The sequence below is a fragment of the Syngnathus floridae genome, chromosome 14, assembly GCF_059516105.1.
Source record: "Syngnathus floridae isolate MCC-2025c chromosome 14, RoL_Sflo_1.0, whole genome shotgun sequence".
Taxonomy (NCBI): Eukaryota; Metazoa; Chordata; class Actinopteri; order Syngnathiformes; family Syngnathidae; genus Syngnathus; species Syngnathus floridae.
Genome location: NC_142426.1, coordinates 11,987,455 through 12,005,866, shown reverse-complemented (window position 1 = coordinate 12,005,866; position 18,412 = coordinate 11,987,455). Strand labels below are relative to the sequence as shown.

Sequence of the window (18,412 nt, the reverse complement as noted above, 5' to 3'; positions counted from 1 at the left end):
TGTCACATCGATTGCCGAGATTAAAAACAAACGTCTCAATAAAAATTCATCTGAGATTTTTTTTTTCTTTTGAGTGATGAAGGGCCAATTCTTGTTGAGGAGGGAAAATAATGATGTGCTGGCGGATGTGCGGGCTGTCACTCACCTCGCTGCCAGGTGAGGAGATAGATGGCCCGCGAACTTTGGAACACTCGTCACCAAATAATCAAGTCTCAAAAATGGAAAACCCTGTGAAGTCATACAAAATAGCAACAAGAGGTCAGTTCAGTGAGCATTCAATGGTTAATTTAGATTTTTGTACTAGCCCAGTTGTATATCTAAAAAAGTGGCTGGCAAAACCCCCCAAAAAACCAAAAAACTGTCACTGCTAATAAGGGCCATCTTCAGGGATGGTCAAGTGAAGGAGTTAGATACTTCATGAATAATGTAGCGTAGCTTTTCAGGCAGCACTAATCATTGTTGCATATGATAATGGAAGTGTTTTTTTTAGCCCTCAGTGGGTTCCTTTCTTTAAATTCTTTTCACTTTTTGTTGGAAGGAAGGGATCAAAAAGTTTATGACCAGCAGAAATCGTGGGCATTTTTCAAGCAAACTCACATTATTCGTTTTAGTAGCCGTATCGTTATATATACGTTTTATGTTGTACTTAAAAGCCACTTGTTGTTAGGCAGGATTCATGGGGCTCAATCAAAACTGCCCCTGGCTACATACTATGAAAACTTATATGTCATTATTACGAGTTGTGTTGGGAGTATTGGTTGCAGTAATAATACTAGTAAAAAAAACTTATGATTGGGCTTTTAATTAATTAAATATTCATTGACATGATTTGATTAACAAATCAATAACCAATAAATGAAAACTTCAATGCAGCGTTGCTAGGCAGAATTTCTGGAATTTATTACCTGCTCAATAAGTCTATATTTAGACACTTTTATATGGCTACTCTGTGTCAATATAGATCACATCTTCCGTATGTGATGAGGCGCTGTATGCTCACGTGAAGCTACTTTCATAACAATGTTTGTCGATTAGGCTTTTTTTGTTGTTATCATATGAAAATGGCAGTGTTAATCACCTTGGAGAAAAGAACACATTTTCAGTGGGTGAGGGTGGTGAGCGAGAGGGAGAATATAGTACATAAAGGCACAGTGTGACATACTGCCGTGGCTGTGAGTCAGTCCACGGGCACTTGTTAGCCTCCATTCTTTCTCTTTTTATTCCTCCACACAGTTCCAGTGAGTCAGGCAAGCCTCATTGACCACGGCCGTGTCAAAAGCGCACCAGCCACCATTCCTGCAATTGCACACACACACACACACAAAAAAAACATCATTTCAAACAGCAGCTGAATTAAGGGGGTGTCCATTGTTGACTTTCATGTGCAGCAAAGTGTACTCACCTCGGGCCCAAAAGTCATGAAAGATTCCTCCAGCGGGCCTGACAGCCGCTTTTGACGTTCATTTACAGCCAGTCAAGGCAGCATTCCCTGGAGGGAGGGGGTGGGGGGGGAGTAGGGGGGTTGTCTGATGATTCCTGACATCTGGACAAGCAGATGTTCAGAGGACATGAATAAAACATGGTGCACGGATTGTCTAATAGAATGTGTGAGGGTGCGAGAAGTCCACAAGACGGAGATGAGAGAGAGAGATACTGCATGAAATATGGATGCCGTGTATGAAGGCTGGGGGTGGGGGAAATCTCGTTTAGGCAAGGGTCAGAGTATGGTGGATCCTTGAGTGGGTCTTTCATTACTCAGGAGATGTGGACATTTCATAAGGTACACCTGCAAGATTAAATCACTTTCCTTTACTAAAGTAGTTATCATATAAAATAAGTGTACCACTGATGTTAGCAAGATGAGTGGTTCAAAATATTAGGAACAGATCTTTTTTTACAGATAATGTGATAGTTAATGTTTCGTTGAAGGGAAAAAGTTTGCCACTGCCGTTCGAAAGTTTGGAGTCAAGTATAATTTAATACTATTTTTTAACAAATAGCACTATAAGGTAACAATAAATCCATCAGAAATACAGCATCAACATTTTCTATAATAAGGACATTTCTAAGAAACCTCAAACTTAAGACTTAAGAGTATACAGATTCAAGAGTTGTAAGAAGTCTACACACCCTTGTTTAAGGGGGCAGGGGATGAATGGTCATCAGCAATTGTAGAACACATAAACAAATTTCAATAAGCCAAATACTCATATTTTGGGTGGTGGAAGACACACAAACTCTAGCCGAGAAACCAAGATTCAAACCCATAACCTTCGAGCCACCAAAAAAACATCCTATCGCACACCGTGCAAAATATTTTTGTATATGTTTTCTTAGATGGATAGCCCAATATAAGGCACACAGTAGCAGAAGGTAACTTTTTCAGGTGTACCTAATGAAGTGGCCTGGAGGGAGTCAAGGTGGGACGCGTTGATTATGTGATACACCTGTGGACATGATGACAGAAGGTGTTGGAGGAGGTGGGAGACAGCAGAAGGTGACACTGTTGCTCTCTAATAAAGATATTATGCAGAAAGAAATGAGCGTGGATAGAAAGCTTTTTATTTCAGACGACTTGTTGACTGTGTAAACTCTGTAAAAGCTGTGAAACAGTCAGTATGGATGTGCAGGGAACGCAGCAGCGGAGGCGGGTTTCATGACGGCATAAGACTCAACAATACCCGTCCGTTCCATAGCCAAACAGTTGTCACGATAACTTCTCAAAGAATAGCCATTATTCGGCTAATTTAGTTGACTTTAAAAAATAACATTAGTAATTTAATAAGGGGCAAATCAAACTGTTTGAAAACCAAACACATCATAGCAAAAAATTTGGTACTGTTCTTTGGTCACACGCTGGTCTTTCCTAATTGTTTGTCCTTTCTTTCTTCCCTTTTCTTTCCCTCCCTTGTTCTTTTGCGTGTGGAAAGGCCAAAGCAAAAGGCTGCACTCGACAGCGCCGCTCCGCAGGAGGGAGAACAGATTGTGATATCACGTCGCCCACCCAAAGCTGCTTCTGTGTCCAAGCAATCATGGCAGAGGCGGAGCATATTTAATTATCACTGTTTTTATATATAAAATAATATAAATAATATAAAATATAAAAATGTCTATCTATCTATCTATCTATCTATCTATCTATCTATCTATCTATCTATCTATCTATCTATCTATCTATCTATCTATCTATCTATCTATCTATCTATCTATCTATCTATCTATCTATCTATCTATTCTATTCTATTCTTGTCTATTATATATCTATTATATATAATATTTAATAATTCTATAGCCAGCGAAAGATTTTGACTAACCTCCCCGAATAATGTTGATAATATAATACAGTAAACATTTTATGGCTCATGAAGGACAAAGGATTTCTTTCCTTGCTCGACAATGGCACTGATTGCCAGCAACTGGATGTGCTTTCTTTTTTTAGCTTCCAGTTACTAATTGAATTATAAGATCAGGTTTTTTGCTTCTTACAAACCACACACGTCATCTGCCTGGAAGAGAGGCTGAATCATGTGATGCGCTCATTCCGACGACGTGAACCTGGCGGCACCGCTCTTATCAATGAGCCTTTGGAGTTACACTCACATATCTCAGGAGATTCCTGTTCATACTGGTCAAGAGCCTACTGAAATCAAAATGGTCTGCATTCAAGCCCCTCAGCATCAAATCCTTTGGGTCAATGTTGACTGAGTAAATGACATCATGTCCGCAAGGCCTATGAGGGATGGCTTGGTGACCATAATCCAAAAAAGTTTGTCACAACCCGTGCCGCACGACATGAGCACAAAGGATTATGATAAAACTGAAAACAAGACAGAAGAAAACACAATAAGTCGATTGATTTTCATGGAGATGTCAATCGATGGGTTGTTTGGTTTGACGGCGTCCGAGACCGCGGTGTCACAATCGGGCGCCGTCGAGATTGAGCAGCGTCGAGGGGCTTAGTGGCAAACACAATCGAGGAGTGTAAACATACTGAGGGGGGGGGGGGAGTGTAGGGAGCGATCAATGGCCGCAGTCTGGGATTGATTAATTACCCCTGGAAAGAGAGTGAGGGGTGAGGGCACCAGAGAAACCTGATCAGAACAAGATTTATCACCCAATCTGCCGAGCATCCCTCCCTTTTTGCTCCACGATTTGGCTTCTTTCATTCGTGCCCTTCTCGCCTTAAATTGTCCACGGACCCCCGCCCCTTCTAAATAAAAGTCACGCACGAGCATCTCATTGGACCGCCCTTTCAATCGCTTTTGCCATTCATCCCAAATCAATGGCAAATATTCTCACCCGTTGCCACAAATCTCTTTTGCCACTGGAATGTTGTTTTATTGTTATCATTTTCATCAATTAGAATCAGCTTTATTGGCCAAGCTTGTGCATGCCAAAGAAGGAATTTGACTCCGGTTGATCTCAGTCTCTGTACAACATTTAAGTGACTAACAACATTCAGGTTAAGTGGCAAGAACACGTTGTTATTATTACCCAGTGATGAAGAAGCTGTGTCATTGCTTAAATGCTCTTTAATCCTGCTTTTTACGCCTACAGAAACCAACGACGGTAGATACATGTTTGGGAAGTATGAATGACTTGGAGGGGGGGGCTTTCCTCCTGGCTCTCTGGGAATCGTTGGCATAGAGACAAGTCCTGCTATAAAGTCCACCCCCCCCCCTCCACACACACACACAATGAAGCAGAAAAAGGAGTGCAGAGAGAATAGAAGAGCAGTCGTTGTCATAGCTGAGACAGCCACATGACAGCGCTGTCCCTCCCCGTGTGTCCCCTTACATCGGCAGGCCCACTAATGATGACCTTTGGTAACGGCGGGCGAGCCACCCCATTTAATTTGGTATTCGGTTGCGTGTGTGTGTGTGGTGGGGGGGTGCCGCTGGACCAAATGCTCTGAGGGCCTCCAGGTCAAGAAAAAGGACGGCTGGCCGCAATTAGGATTTCGGGAGCCCTTTGTCAACTTTAATTGAAGTTGACAGACACTATGGATGAGGAAGAACAAGACAGTCCAAAATCCCTTCAAACTGCATGATTCACTCTCTCACTGTCTCCCCGTACAGTCCATCATGCCATGCTCACGGACTGCAGCGCCATCCGTCTTGGGAAAGTGCATTCCGGGCAATAAAATAGATGACGGATTAATTAATAACACGGTAATTGTGCTATATTAATCAAACATACCGGAACATAACTTATCGGCACTTCAGTCTTAAGACACCTGACAGCCTGACACAATATTTGGTCTTGATAAAGTAACACATTCAATTTAAATTTTTCAAGAAATAAATCTAAAGTACCACATTCAATTCAAATTTTTCAAAAAATAAATCTAAAAAAAACAGGGTAAGTAATCCATTAGTTTTCTGCAATCTAAATAATATTTTTACGCTTCTTTTTTATCTACCCATTAATATTTAGCATAAAATGTTTACAACATATCTTAATAGCAACCGACCAAATTGAGTATTCTCTTTCCAATTGCTTGAATTGAACTCACATTTGGATCTCCATCCATCCATCCATCCATTTTCAGAAGTGCTTATCCTCTCAATGATATTCAACATAAAAATTGAGTTATTCTTTAACTTCATAACGACAAAAACATCTCCAAATCAGGTTCCTGTAGTGCTGATGAATGCCTGCATTAATGACAACTTGTTGCCTTGACTTCATTTCAATTAGCTACATTCACTCAGCCAACAGCGGGCTGGACGCTGCGCTGTGCTGCGCTGCGGTCAATATGAACAATGGATGAAATGACGCCAGACAGTGATTAAGTGTCACCTGGTCTTTGTTCGTCACTTCTGAACAAAACACTAAACACCAACAACAACCAAGGACAACTTACTCAAAGCCATTGGTGATATAATCACTTTTGATTTTATTTATAACGCATGCAGTTAATAATTAGTCAAATAATGATACAAGTAGATTTAAAAAAAAAATGTTTTAGTAATTCTCAACATTCTTTGCAACATAGGCTTCCTCTAGTCTAGTGCACGGGTAGGCAACTCTCGAGCACATTCCCTTTTTTCAAAATAACACAGACAGTTGATTCTTAGGGTCTCTGCCTTTCTTTTTTTTTTGCACTATTTGGCTTAGCAATGTTAAAGAACACAAAATGGAAACTTTTTTTCCTTTCAGTGGCACTTACTATGGAAACTGAAAGTAAGTCTACCTACCCTCTTTTAGAGCAGCTTTGCATACAATGTAGGGTTGATTAATGCCTTAATAGCTTTTTCCATTTTGTCAGCGCTCAGCATGCTTTCATTATTGTCCACAGCTAGAGGAAAATAAACCCTATGTTATATGATTTCTGAATAATATATGTTTTTAAAAAAAAAATGTAAAAGTGTCGCCTCGAGAGCGATTTATTTTGAGCATGCAAATGCAGCAATGAATACTTCATGGTTTGTTTGTTTTAAGCAGCGATAATTAATATATTTTTTAATTTAATTTAAAAAATTAATTAAAAAAAATCCTTGGCACATATTCTTTCCTACTTACCAACCCCGCTGTACTACAATTTTGACGCAAAGTTAGTTTTAAGTGCCCTTATTAGGACGTCTGCATTCTGCAAACTTCCATGAGGAGGAGGGAAGTGCAATACAGGAAGAAAAGAAAAAAAAAAAGTCAATGTGAAGGCACTTCAAAAAAAAAAAAAAGTGGAGGATCGGGATTTTGGCAGTTCTTCAACGTGTGTGTGTGTGTGTGTGAGAGAGAGAGAAAGATAGGGGACTTAGGAGTATTGCTTGGTGAACCTTTGGTGGAACTCCTTCACTTTGCTCAAGAGAACCTTCAGCTTGTCGGTGGGAGGCAGGATGGTCATCCTGTATAAGGAGAAAGATTTAAAAGACGTACCACATTTGACACTTTTTTCCCAAGGAGTTCCATTACAAAAGGCTGGCAGCAACTAAAATAATAAATAAATATTTTCCAATTTTTTTTTGTCGTCAGAAATGACTGACCTTGACCGCAGTGGCAGCAGACTCATTTCACAAATAGCATCCATGTTAAAACTGCTCACTTTTTTTTTTTCATTCTTGTCATATTCTCCATAAGATAATTAAAATATCAAGCCCACTCCACTCCGAATTGAAGTCCTGAAATTTGTAGTCCCCCCCCCCCTTTTAACATCCGTAGGAAGGCTGTCAGAGAACAAGAGGACCAAGTTGTTAAGCCGAGCCATGCATCTTCAGCAGCGGAGCGTGTAAAGATTTCCCCGGACTTTGAAGGATCACCGTTAAGAGAAGTGGTTCGATAGCGACGATAAAGCATAAAGCTTCTCCTCCTAATTTTGCAGCGGCGAATACAAAAACAATTGATCCATCTACTGCAGAGTCAATTAGAAACTCTGGGCTCAAATACATAGAGGAATTAATTAAGATGCTGCTCCAAAAAGTTCATTCCTGAGGACAGCATAGCGATTTTTAAGGTCTTAAGTATTTTTTTAAATGTGAGCGAGTCCACAAAAAATGGATGTTCGTGCTTCTCTTATTGTGTCCATATCTCATGTTGTTCCAAACAAAAATAAATATCAAATCATCAAATTAATATCAATAAAGTTAATACAATGTTGTGAAAAAAAATGCTTAATATGTTTTAATTGTAAAATTTAAAAAAAACAGATACCTAACAAAAATGGGGGGGACGTCTTACTTCAACATTTTACAAAATGTATTTGACAAAGTCAGGGGAAAAAAAAACTATCATTAAAAGTATAAGTGTGGGGGTGAAATTACATAATAATCTTAAATTAATACAATAAAAAAATGTAGACATCGTGAAAAAATTTCAATTGCTTGAAAATACAAAAAATGACTTGAATGAAACTGTCAAATTGTTAACGAATGTCAACAAAAAGCACTGACTACAAACAATGTAATTATAAATGCCTCCTTAAATTAATTTGTAAAACATTCTTTAGAAATAAAAAATACAATTTAAAAATAAAAAATACCTATAAAATAATTTCCCAAAAAGTTAGTGAAAGAAACTGCTAGAAAATGCAAAGAAGAACTACTCGGGGGTAGAATCAGAAGATGAAAAAGCAGTTGCTAGGCTATTTGTTAGCGACATTACGGGAGCAAGCTCCTCTTGCCATTGTTGTGGTGAACGACTCCGGAAACTCGTTACAGAAACAAATTTAACCCAATTAGTTGCTCCTCACTTTGTCATTTGGTAAAATTGCAAGCCTCGGGTCGTTCTGTCTCAGGTCAAAATGACAGAGGTTATGGCTCAGGCAATCTTGGTGTTGAAAACGCGCTGAAGGATTGTTTTAGCAAACATTTAGGATTTGTTTAACATTTACCGTTTTTTGCCTAGACTGGGGAAATTCAAATAAAAACACTCGGACATCGGACAATTTGGCCTCTGCTGACTTGATGAAAGAATGACAATTACTCCAATTTGGCGTGATTATATGAGTGTGTGTGTGTACTGTTTTCTTACCTGAAGTGGTAGGTCCCGTCCTTCTGCCCGAAGCCGCTCCCAGGAACAAGGCAGATGCCCGTCTCCTCCAGCAGTCTCATGCAGTAGAACATGTCGGGTTCTTGGCCTTTTGACTGTGTGATACAAATGGCAAAGAGTTGTCCGTCCGTGTCATTTGAATTTGCAGCCCTTTATTCAAACACATGACATTATTTCAAATTGACGGTGTATTCATGATGATTGGTTCATAACATGTCCGAAAATCATTTTTTCTAAATTAAAGGAATATGATTGATTTTCAATAACCAGTCTCATCAACACAACAAAAATGTGTGCATTTTTGTGGAGTGGACAGGGGCTTCAGTTTGGCCTTCAGCAGAAATTTGAGTTCTACTGAGAACCACTCTAGCTGTTGTGTTGTGCTACGCGTGGTATTCTTACAATTCCTCCATGTCTTGAATGCACCTTTGTCTAAGAAAAGCGTACAACAGTGCTGACTGAACATTTTGTAGTGAAGTGAGCCCAAATGAAAGCAAATGGACATTTTTTTTTACCCGTCCTGTGAATGAATGAATTAAAACTGGAAAGCTCTCGAGTCTTGTTCGCAATTGTTGCCCAGCCTACATTGGTAGAAGAGCATACTTTCAAGGGTCACTCGACCGCAGGAGCAACCTTCAGAGACTTCAGCCGGCAACATAATGGACTCAATTTGAACAAAAGCAATAGATTCCGCTCGGAGGCGACGCGCAATATACCAGGGGCCTAATGGATTGCGCAAGCCGCTCGCTTTAACTACGTCCCATGGCGTGGCCGCTAGAAAATCCGTTGCTTGCTCCAAGTGCCGACGCCAAGCGATCGCGCCGCTCGGACAGCCGATGACGCCGAGGAAAGTTAACGAGGATCAATCGGCGGGTCAGCTGACCTTTTCAAGTGGGAAGCTAATCAGATTCTCTCTCTTTGCAGACAACCGCGTCGCCTTAAAGAGCTTATTTAACAGCGAGACATGTTGTGAAAGAGTGCATTAACAGAAACATTAGCTCGGTAATGCTAACATTAGCAGGACGCACTAGGGCTACAAATATCATTTTCGAGGATGGCGGCAGGGTAGTCGTGTGGTCAGCATGTCTCCCACCCAGTTCTCAGGTCACGCATACGTATTTTTGACAGCTATCTGACGACCAGCCCGGGAGGGAGTCCGCCTCTCACCAAAATTCAGCCGTAATAGGCTTCAGCTCACCCGAATGGCAAAGTGGGATACATACTGCGGCCTCTTTGACAGCTTTCTCTGGAATGCTGATACGAGGGAAGGAGTACATGGCGCCCTGCACAGGGTTGCAGCTGATGCCAGGCACAGTGTTAAGCACCTCCTCTGTCAATCTGGCCTTGTCTGCTAAGGCACTCAAGGTGGCTGTACGTTCCTGAACGACAAGAAAAACAACAAAAGCATTCACTAAAACATGCGTGAAAAAATGTCATGGAGATTTGAATGTACCTTCATGAATTTATCATACGACGGCTCTCCGGGCTGCGGCGGGTTGACCACCAGGTCCATCAGTGCCTGTCCGGGAACGGGCGGGCACAGGCGCACAGACACCAGCTTGGTCAGTTGGGCCTTCACTTCGTCGTCCATGTTGATGATCTCCATGTAGCCGCCACGGAAGCCGCACCTCGGAGGAGAACAGAGGAAATGCAAAATGAGTAGCATTCAGACTGGACGAATCACTCGTCTAGAATCATGACGAAATCTTATTTCAGATTTGTAGTAGGTCTCTGCAGATTTTAAGATGTACGTACGTATGCCTGGAATGGGGGCTTAAGAGTTTTCACTTACTCTCCCATGTAACATTTGGAGGTGGAGTGAAAGGAGGCCAGCTCCACCGTGTTGGAGTACTCAGGCCCCATCTCAAAGAGCACCTTCTTGAACGAGTGGAACTGGCACCCGTCGGCATACACGTTATCCTGGTACACCTGGCCAGAAGATAGTGGTAGGACAAGAGCATTTAGCCGTGTTTCTTCGGAGAGGGAGAGAGAGAGAGAGAGAGAGAGAGACAGACAGACGAAGGTTGCAGAGCGGTCACCTCGTCAGCCATGAGGAACAGACGCTCCTTGGCGGCAAATCGGATGACGTCTTCGATGCACTTTCTGTTCTGAACCTGGCCTGTGGGCAGAGAGGGTCGCTGAGCCTGAGCCACAGGGTTGTGTTGCTTTGCAATCCATCTAGGGCCCCTTTCTGGCTGCATCCATGTATGAAAATAGACTTCACTTTGCACTAGCTCGACTTAAACTGGGCACAAAAATAGGGCCCCCAGTATTTCATTGTATTTGGTGTAGCCTCTTTGGTGTACTCCATTTGAAGAGGCCACCATAGAATTCGCAGCAGGATCTGACAAATGCAAAAACAGTGTTTACTCAGTTGCCATGGCGACAGCTGGTGAGTTCTCAGTAAGGAAAATAAGTACGATTCAGCTGATTGTTCTAGGGTTACCCCACCTCTTCAAAAAGAATGTTTTGATGCAAAACATAATACTTTACCAGTGGGGTTCCCAGGGTTGATGACACACAGGGCTCGGGGGTTGCAGTGGCTCCGTGCCTCGTCCAGAGCCCGCTGCAGCTCGCTGATGTCCATGCTCCAGCACGCCTCCTCGTTGAGGTAGTAGTTGATCTGCACGGCGCCCAGCTCGGCCAGCGCCGCTGAGTAGAGCGGGTACTGCGGGATGGAAATCATGACGCCGGTGCGTGCCGTGCCTTCGCCGCATACCAGTAGTTTGAGCATCGTCTGAAGAAAACAGAAAATAACTAGAGGGGTAAAACAGATAGAAATTATGCCGTTAACAAGCAACAACATCGCATCATTGCAGTTTTTAGTCTTTTAATTGTAAGTCAAAACTTCATTGACTTAGAGAGCAACCCAACAAACTGCAAGCATGATTCATTACTGACATCTGGTGGTCTAAGCATACTACTACAACAAGGATGAATGCGAACCAATTAAGTGGCCACTGTGTGTTACTTCTATAATTGATTGAATTAAGAAAAAAATAAAACAAATTCAAAGAAATCTTTACCACGATGCCATCGCTGGCCCCTGTGGTGAGGTAAATGTCGTCCGGGTCGCAGTGCACGCCGCCGTCCCTTTGCTGCACGTACCGGGCCACGTCATGTCGCACAGAGTCGATGCCTTGACTGGCACTGTATGAACCTGAAGAACAAAAAAATAAACGGCAAATGAAATTGCAAATTAAATGAATCATTATAATCTGGTTCTGATCCAAATCAAGATTGTTCAACCTTGGCAGAAGTCTGCCTTCCACTACTGTGCCCATTTAGTTATTCTAACTTGATATATATTTATAGTGAGCGGGGTCAAAAGTTCATCAAATAACCACCATGCCTTAGGTTGCCCACCCCCGCTCCAAAAGTTCCACGACAAGTTTCCATGACAACACAGCACCACAAAGCGACCCCCTGCTCGGATGAGGAACACAGGAGGCGGAGACCGCTGACATGTATACAAAGGCTGTTTGAAAAAATACAAACATGTGCAACACACCCATACTGTTGCCACCGCAGGACTGAAGGATGCGGCGCGCTCGACTCTTTGCGTCTTCCGGGAACGTGCTGTCCTTGAGCAGTTCGGGGTAGGAGCACAGTGCCAGTACCTTTTCAAACCACACAGGGACAGGAGCTATTATTTATAATTGATTGCAAACCACTCATTTAACATTGCACTGCCAACTATGAAGTGCTGCCTCTGACATTAAACATGATTTTATTGTCTTTATCAAGGTTTGTTTGTTTTTGCAAAAAAGTTGCAAAACATATATGAGAAGAATGAGACTGATTTCAGCAAGACAAGTAATAAGGTGTGTAAAGCATACTATGTTTCTTGACCTTAGCATGTCACGAGTTTGCTATTAAGACAGCTGTGGACTGTTTTAAAATATGTAAAAAAAGCATGATACACTCCTTGAAAGTATTTTGGTTAAAAGGGGAGGAGCTAACCTGTCGAAAAAAGGTGATTGGCTGCTGGCCCATGGCGTGTGCATCACCAATGTTAGCTTTGATGACCTCCTGGAAGGGCTTCTTCCTCCCCTGCATGACACAAACACAAAAATCAAGTCAAGCTTTTATTTTGTGCCTGACTTTTTTTTTGGTTTGGCTGACACTTTGTTGTTAAATTCCAGCGCTTGGACAAAATTAAATGGTAGCAGATTTTGACTCATAAAACAATGGCGGCTGAGAGCAATGCAGCAGCGGCAGGCTGAAAAACACACGCTTGGATTCACTGGCTGTTTGTTAGTTTGCCGCTTTGGCTCACATATTGACCTCTTCCTTAATGTCTATCGAAAATATCCATAGTGTATTCTCACGGATGTCTCGTGACCCAGAAACACACATTACACAGACATACTTTAACCACCTAAGCGATGGCACTTTACGACATCCATAAACGTAAAGAGGTCTGTTTTCCGGGGCGTTAATGTGAAGTTTGCGTGGTTGGCTCGAGCAGCCGCGAGCCAGGAGGGAGTTAAAAGCAAATATTAACTGACACGTGTACAAATAAACAAGGAGGACGCACATGAGGAGAAGCGGGGCACTTTCACAATCAACATTCCCTTGAAATCAAAACAACCTGTTTGTCCAGTTAAACGGAGGAAATAAGAGTCTGTTCAACATGTTATCCTTTATCGCTTTTCAAAGACTTGAGTAGTAATTGAGTAGTTAATTGTTTGAAATGCTCACTTTAAGAGAGTGAGGGAGGAGGAGAGTGTGCGGTTTGGTGATGCAATTTCAATTCGTAATGCAAACATGACTATGCACTGTATGCGGTTATTTTGTTTACTTTGCAGCCAAAAGAAGAACAGAAATAAACAGGTTGTACATAATTGAATGAACTTTTGTTCACAGTACTTTCTATTTGTCAGACAACCTGTTTAGGCAGGTCACCATGATGTGAGCCTTTGGTTGCTTGAAGCCACTCAACATAAAATCAGCCGAGACTGATAAGACAACTAAATAGCATGTTTTGTCCGTTTTTTCTTTGAGGAACAAGCAGCGTAAAAAGACTCATTTTGATTCATTCCTTTTTTTAGGCAGCAAACGTGGACTTACAGGTGCAGTTCAATGCAGTCTGCCCACAGTAGGTGGATGCTACATTAGTGGAATAATGTTAGTGAATGTTCAGAAAGGTTTTTTTTTTTTTTTTTTTGGTCTGCATGCCACCATTGTGTCAGAACGTGTGGGAAGACGAACAAGAAAAGCCTTGTGTGTCTTTTGTGCCCCAGTTGATTATCAGCTTGCATGCCCATGAGGACAAAACAAAGGCAGCAATGTACAAAGTGCATGTACACAGAACCTTTCGTGGGATGTTTGCCAAATGGTGGCAGCAAGACTTTCTTCCCGAGTTTGTTAAACAAAGCTTCCGAACACATACAATAAATATACAGTAAATTTCATTGGTTGATAATGGAGAAAGTTAACATCTGAGATAAAGTCAGGCGACAGGTGCAATTATCTACAACGGGGAAACCTGAAACAAAATGTCCGAACCAGTAGTTAAACAGATTAGGAACTGTCACTAAAGACTCCAGTTGGGATAAAACCTCAATGATTAACCAACGGATGGACTTTGCCAAGAGGATATGGGCACAAGTGTCCAAGTGATAACCCGCCGAGTCATCATCGGGGGTATTTCTGAAGTGGCAATGACATACGCGAGAAGCTTTTAGCAGGAGAAAGTAAATATACCTTGTCCATTTTCACCCCAGTGATAACGCAAGAACGTCATTGAAATCACTGTTCAGGTGGCACATGTGCAAACGGCTGCTATTCTTCACATGGATGCCAAATTGTTGGAAAAGTTATGTAAGCATCTTTACGCTCCTGAGATACTTTATTGGGTATGCCAGAATAATTAAATAAGAGTCAATGCAAAATCATTTGGGAGAATAATGATAATATATATTTTGGGGAAAGCTCGACATGCTCCCATCAGAGTGTCATATTTTTGTTGTTTAGTAAAACCTTTGTTCCTGGGATTATCCTTCGAAAAATCTATATTGAAGCCATTTCCAAGCAAAACTGCTCCTCAAAGAAAAAGTTATTTCAAGCCATGGAGAATGATGCAAACCACAATAATAGCATGATGATGTTTGTGCGTCTCATAATGTGACCGATGAGTGAACATTTGCAAGCAATTAAGGATGCAACGAGTCACAAATGGCTAAAAGTTTATTTTAGGGATGGAAAAGTGACGCACCTCGGAGAGCTCTTTCTCCAGTTCCACCGCCCGCTGCACGATGGGCCCCCGCACGGCGTACTCCACCATCTTCACGGTGGGGTTCATGGTGTCGATGGTCAGGACCTTGCCCCGCGGCGAGATACCGTTCTCGGTCACGCTCTCCTTGGGCAGACCGCAACGCGTGGCGCTCAGGCCGGCCATGGCTCTGGCGGACATAAGGGGAGAGGTCAGTGAACGCACCGCGGGTACAAAGCCACAGCTAACGGCTAACGGTTCACCCCGGCTTCGAGGCAAACCGAGTCGGGCAACTTTTCCGGGTGACAGCCTCCCTATCCTCGCCGCTGCCATGTTCCCCTGGTAATTTCTAGAGGAGTTAAATCGCAAAAAGTTCAACGATAAGCTGAGCAAGTGCAGCCGCCACCTTGAACGAGAGTCCCTATGAACTTTGATCAGGGTGCGAGATCGAACTTCCTCAAAAATAAAATGGTGGTACAAAAAATATTCCCGAGTTCTTCCCAGTCATCCACTAAGTGTGGATTTTTTTTTCTTTTTGGAAAAAGAAAAGGGGGTTGGAAAGAACTCTGCACACATGGCAATGCTTTCAAGACGAGGGTAACCCTCCCCCTTTTTGGGTGTTATCCCTCCCCTCCCCTTCCAACGCACCAAGCTCGGTTCTGCTCGGGTTTTTTGGACCCTGACGTGGCGACAAGGCTGGATGCAATTCACAGAGATACAGATTGACGGTGAACGCACCACGGAGAAGACAGTTAACGAGTTTCCCCCTAAATGCATAAATAAGCATCTAGGGATGCTCCTCCTATTTCAGCCTCACCCCCTTTTATTCAAATAAGAGCTGCTTTGGCGTCAGTAATGCATGTTTTGACGTTGTTTTGGCAATAAGTTGTTGATTTTACAACATTTGGGTGAACTCCTTTCTAAAATGGGCCTTGAACTGAATAACCCGCAAAGAAAGTAATCATGTTAATGTGAATTATATTACGTCCATTATAAACTGAATATTTTTTATATTTTCAAGGGAACGAATGATTTTTGATCATACTGTTATTTTATATTACAGTATATAATGAATGTAGACGTATTAATCTAATAAAAAAATAACAGAAAAAACAAAGTTGGGGTAAAATAAATATAATTAAAAAATAAATATTACCAATAACATATATGAATCACTCTTCCATGGAAATGCTTGTACGCAGCCCCGTTTCAAGTCACCCCATATTAATTTTCATTTGCGTATATGTCTGGGCTCTGGCCTTTTTTCGTGTCACCAAAAAGAACAAACCATGAGAGTAACTACACATGACATGATTCAATTTCTTATATTCAAAATGCAGAAAAATCTCATAATGAAAAAGAATCAAAAGCTATATTTTAGCTGTGTTTTTATCATAATACTCTTCACATAGTTTCACATAGCATATAATAGTCATTCATATACAGTAGATCTTTCTACCATACTAAACATACTGTTAAGCATGATCATCTTTGCAGGCAGAATAAGTCTTCCCTGTAAATCGATTTAACTGTAGAGGTGACAATCATTCATTCGCCTGTGCCTTTCGGACAAAACTTGCGTCCAAAGGGCGTGCTCGCAAAGCTGATACCGGTTGTTAATTCACAGAATTGGTGGACGTCAGAAATGAGTTCATTAGAAACTAGTAGCAGCAGTGATACTTGAGAGAGTTTGCGCGGCAATGGTGTTCAGGGCAAATGTCGGCGCCGTTAGCGGTGTTAGAAGAAAGAGTTGGTGCTGCGGTGTCTGCAGCGCAAAACATTTACACTCATCTGTGACCAAATAACACTTCAGTGGCTGGTGAGAGAATCCACGTACAAAGTCCTCTGTGTTCTCCGGGCGGGCGCCCCCCTCCACCTCCTCGGCAGCCTCGGCTTCCTCCTGCTTGAAGTAGCGCGTCGTGCAGAAAATGTAGAAGAGCTTTAGGAGCTCCCAGCAGCGAGCCTCAGAGGGCGAGGGCGGGTCACTTTGGGGGCGGGCGCACGAGGGGCTGGGCGCGCAGGAGATGGAGCGATGGCTCTCGCGGTGGATGAGGAGGACGGCCAGGACGTCGGGGCGCAAGGTGACAGATGTGGGAAGGCAGTGTTGGCCAACGGCGAGGCAGTTCCTCAGGGTGTCCGTCAGGGGTGACCAGAAGCGGCACACAAGGGTGCTTTCGGCACCCTGCAAGGACGGTGTGGGGCCACACAGCACGCACACGTCGGCCCCTGGGAGCAGCTGAAAGCGAAGGAGACGGTGGGCAACGGTGGGGCTGCCCTGAGGGAGAAACACCGGGTAGTCGCAGGAAGCAGCGCCAGAGTCAGACAGGGCCCGCATTAAAGCCAAGAGCAGGACTATTTCCTGAGGGGCCAGGCGCCACCACATCTCTGTGGCGGCGGCGACCCGCCCGTGGATCAGGAGGCAGCCAAACTCGCTGTCGGCGGCTTTGGTGAAGCCCTGCACAGCCTCCTGGAGGAGGGATGGCTGCGGGGGCAGCAGACAGTCGGCGCAATGCGTCAGCTGGCCCAGGATGCCAGGGCGCCGCTCCTCCAACAGCTCGTCAATTAGGCTGAAGCAAGAGCGCAGGTCCTTCTTCAGACGCTCCAAGTTCCTGGCGTTGACCAGCTCGTCCTGGCCCAGCACCATTACCATGCAGCTCCATACGTTCTCCAGAAGGCGCTGGAGACGCAGGTGCTCCCCTTTGCTGCTGTCCGCACCCTGACCTGCCTGGTGACTCGCGCTCACAGCTATGAGCATCACGCTGTCCTGAAAGACTCGCCACACGACTCTCCCGCCGCCCTCAGTCTCACAGCTGGACAACACGACCCCTTGTCCACTTCCAAACATATGAACGCCATTGAGGGAACCAATGACTGAGAAGGGGAGCTGCCTGGAGGCCCCCCTTGTGAAGAGGGGAACCCCACTGCTGGCTGTGAGGCACACAAGCTGTATGGACCCCTCCTGGAACATCATGCTAGGGCTGGATGATACTTTTTAATTTATATTAAAAACAGTTATTTATTATAAAATCACGCGGGGATGGGTTAAATGCAGAAGACAAATTTCACCACATCTGTGTGTGACGATCATTGGGACTTTAAGTTTAACCAAATTTAAGTGGCAAGAACAGGATATAATTGACTAGTGATGGATATTAAAATAAAAAAACAATATTTGTTCTTTATAAACGCAAAATGACCTAAATCAGAATGTTGTGATTATTTTCACTGATAATAACATTTTATTTCAAGGACTTATCGCCGACCCCTTCATCCTGCTTTAGGATAGTCATGTAGCTAGCATGCTAGTTCGCTATTCATCGGCGTATGAGCCGTTAGCATTAAACTCGTTACAGACATCAAACTACGACTATCATGCAGCAAAGGTGAAGGTTTTCTTTTTGCTCTCCACCAGAAGCTTTAAGCCAAGGGGGATGAACATGCTGGGTTAAGGGAAACGGGTTACCGTCGTTTCCACAGCAACGCGGTCCCATGATTCATTTCTTCGACCGGCGTCTGCAAGGAGCGTTTCATTGTGGCCGATTCAAAAGCAGCTTTTAGCGGTACACTCCTTGTCACGCTGCCGCCTTTAGGTGCACGACAGTCGATAGACAGCACCTCGGTCTCTCGCGTAAACAATCCAGTGTGTATGGTTTCTTTTGTTAGCGTGTTCCTCCTTTTTTTGCGGAGGAATGACACCAGTCTCCTCAG

At 43.2% G+C, this 18,412-nt stretch overlaps 2 protein-coding genes across 5 annotated transcripts; both read right to left on the bottom strand.

Moving 5' to 3' along the window:
* Positions 1-5,875: 5,875 nt before the first annotated feature.
* Positions 5,876-18,186, bottom strand: gpt (glutamic--pyruvic transaminase). Of its 4 annotated transcripts, none has more exons than XM_088396473.1 (12): positions 18,168-18,186; positions 14,708-14,894; positions 12,451-12,540; positions 11,999-12,107; positions 11,514-11,647; positions 10,981-11,224; positions 10,527-10,606; positions 10,280-10,416; positions 9,941-10,115; positions 9,711-9,866; positions 8,470-8,582; positions 5,876-6,848 (listed from the first exon to the last, which is right to left on the bottom strand). In XM_088396473.1, exons 2-12 carry the CDS (start codon positions 14,888-14,890, stop codon positions 6,758-6,760), a joined length of 1,512 nt encoding a protein of 503 aa, XP_088252599.1. In that variant the 5' UTR covers positions 14,891-14,894; positions 18,168-18,186; the 3' UTR covers positions 5,876-6,757. The 4 variants fall into 4 exon arrangements, with proteins under 4 accessions (XP_088252599.1, XP_088252601.1, XP_088252600.1 ...); XM_088396475.1 differs by lacking the exon at positions 18,168-18,186 and adding an exon at positions 16,542-16,682; XM_088396474.1 differs by lacking the exon at positions 18,168-18,186 and adding an exon at positions 15,353-15,478.
* fuz (fuzzy planar cell polarity protein) lies at positions 15,629-18,159 on the bottom strand. Its single transcript, XM_088396476.1, has one exon. It carries the CDS (start codon positions 17,673-17,675, stop codon positions 16,359-16,361), a length of 1,317 nt encoding a protein of 438 aa, XP_088252602.1. The 5' UTR covers positions 17,676-18,159; the 3' UTR covers positions 15,629-16,358.
* Positions 18,187-18,412: the final 226 nt, after the last annotated feature.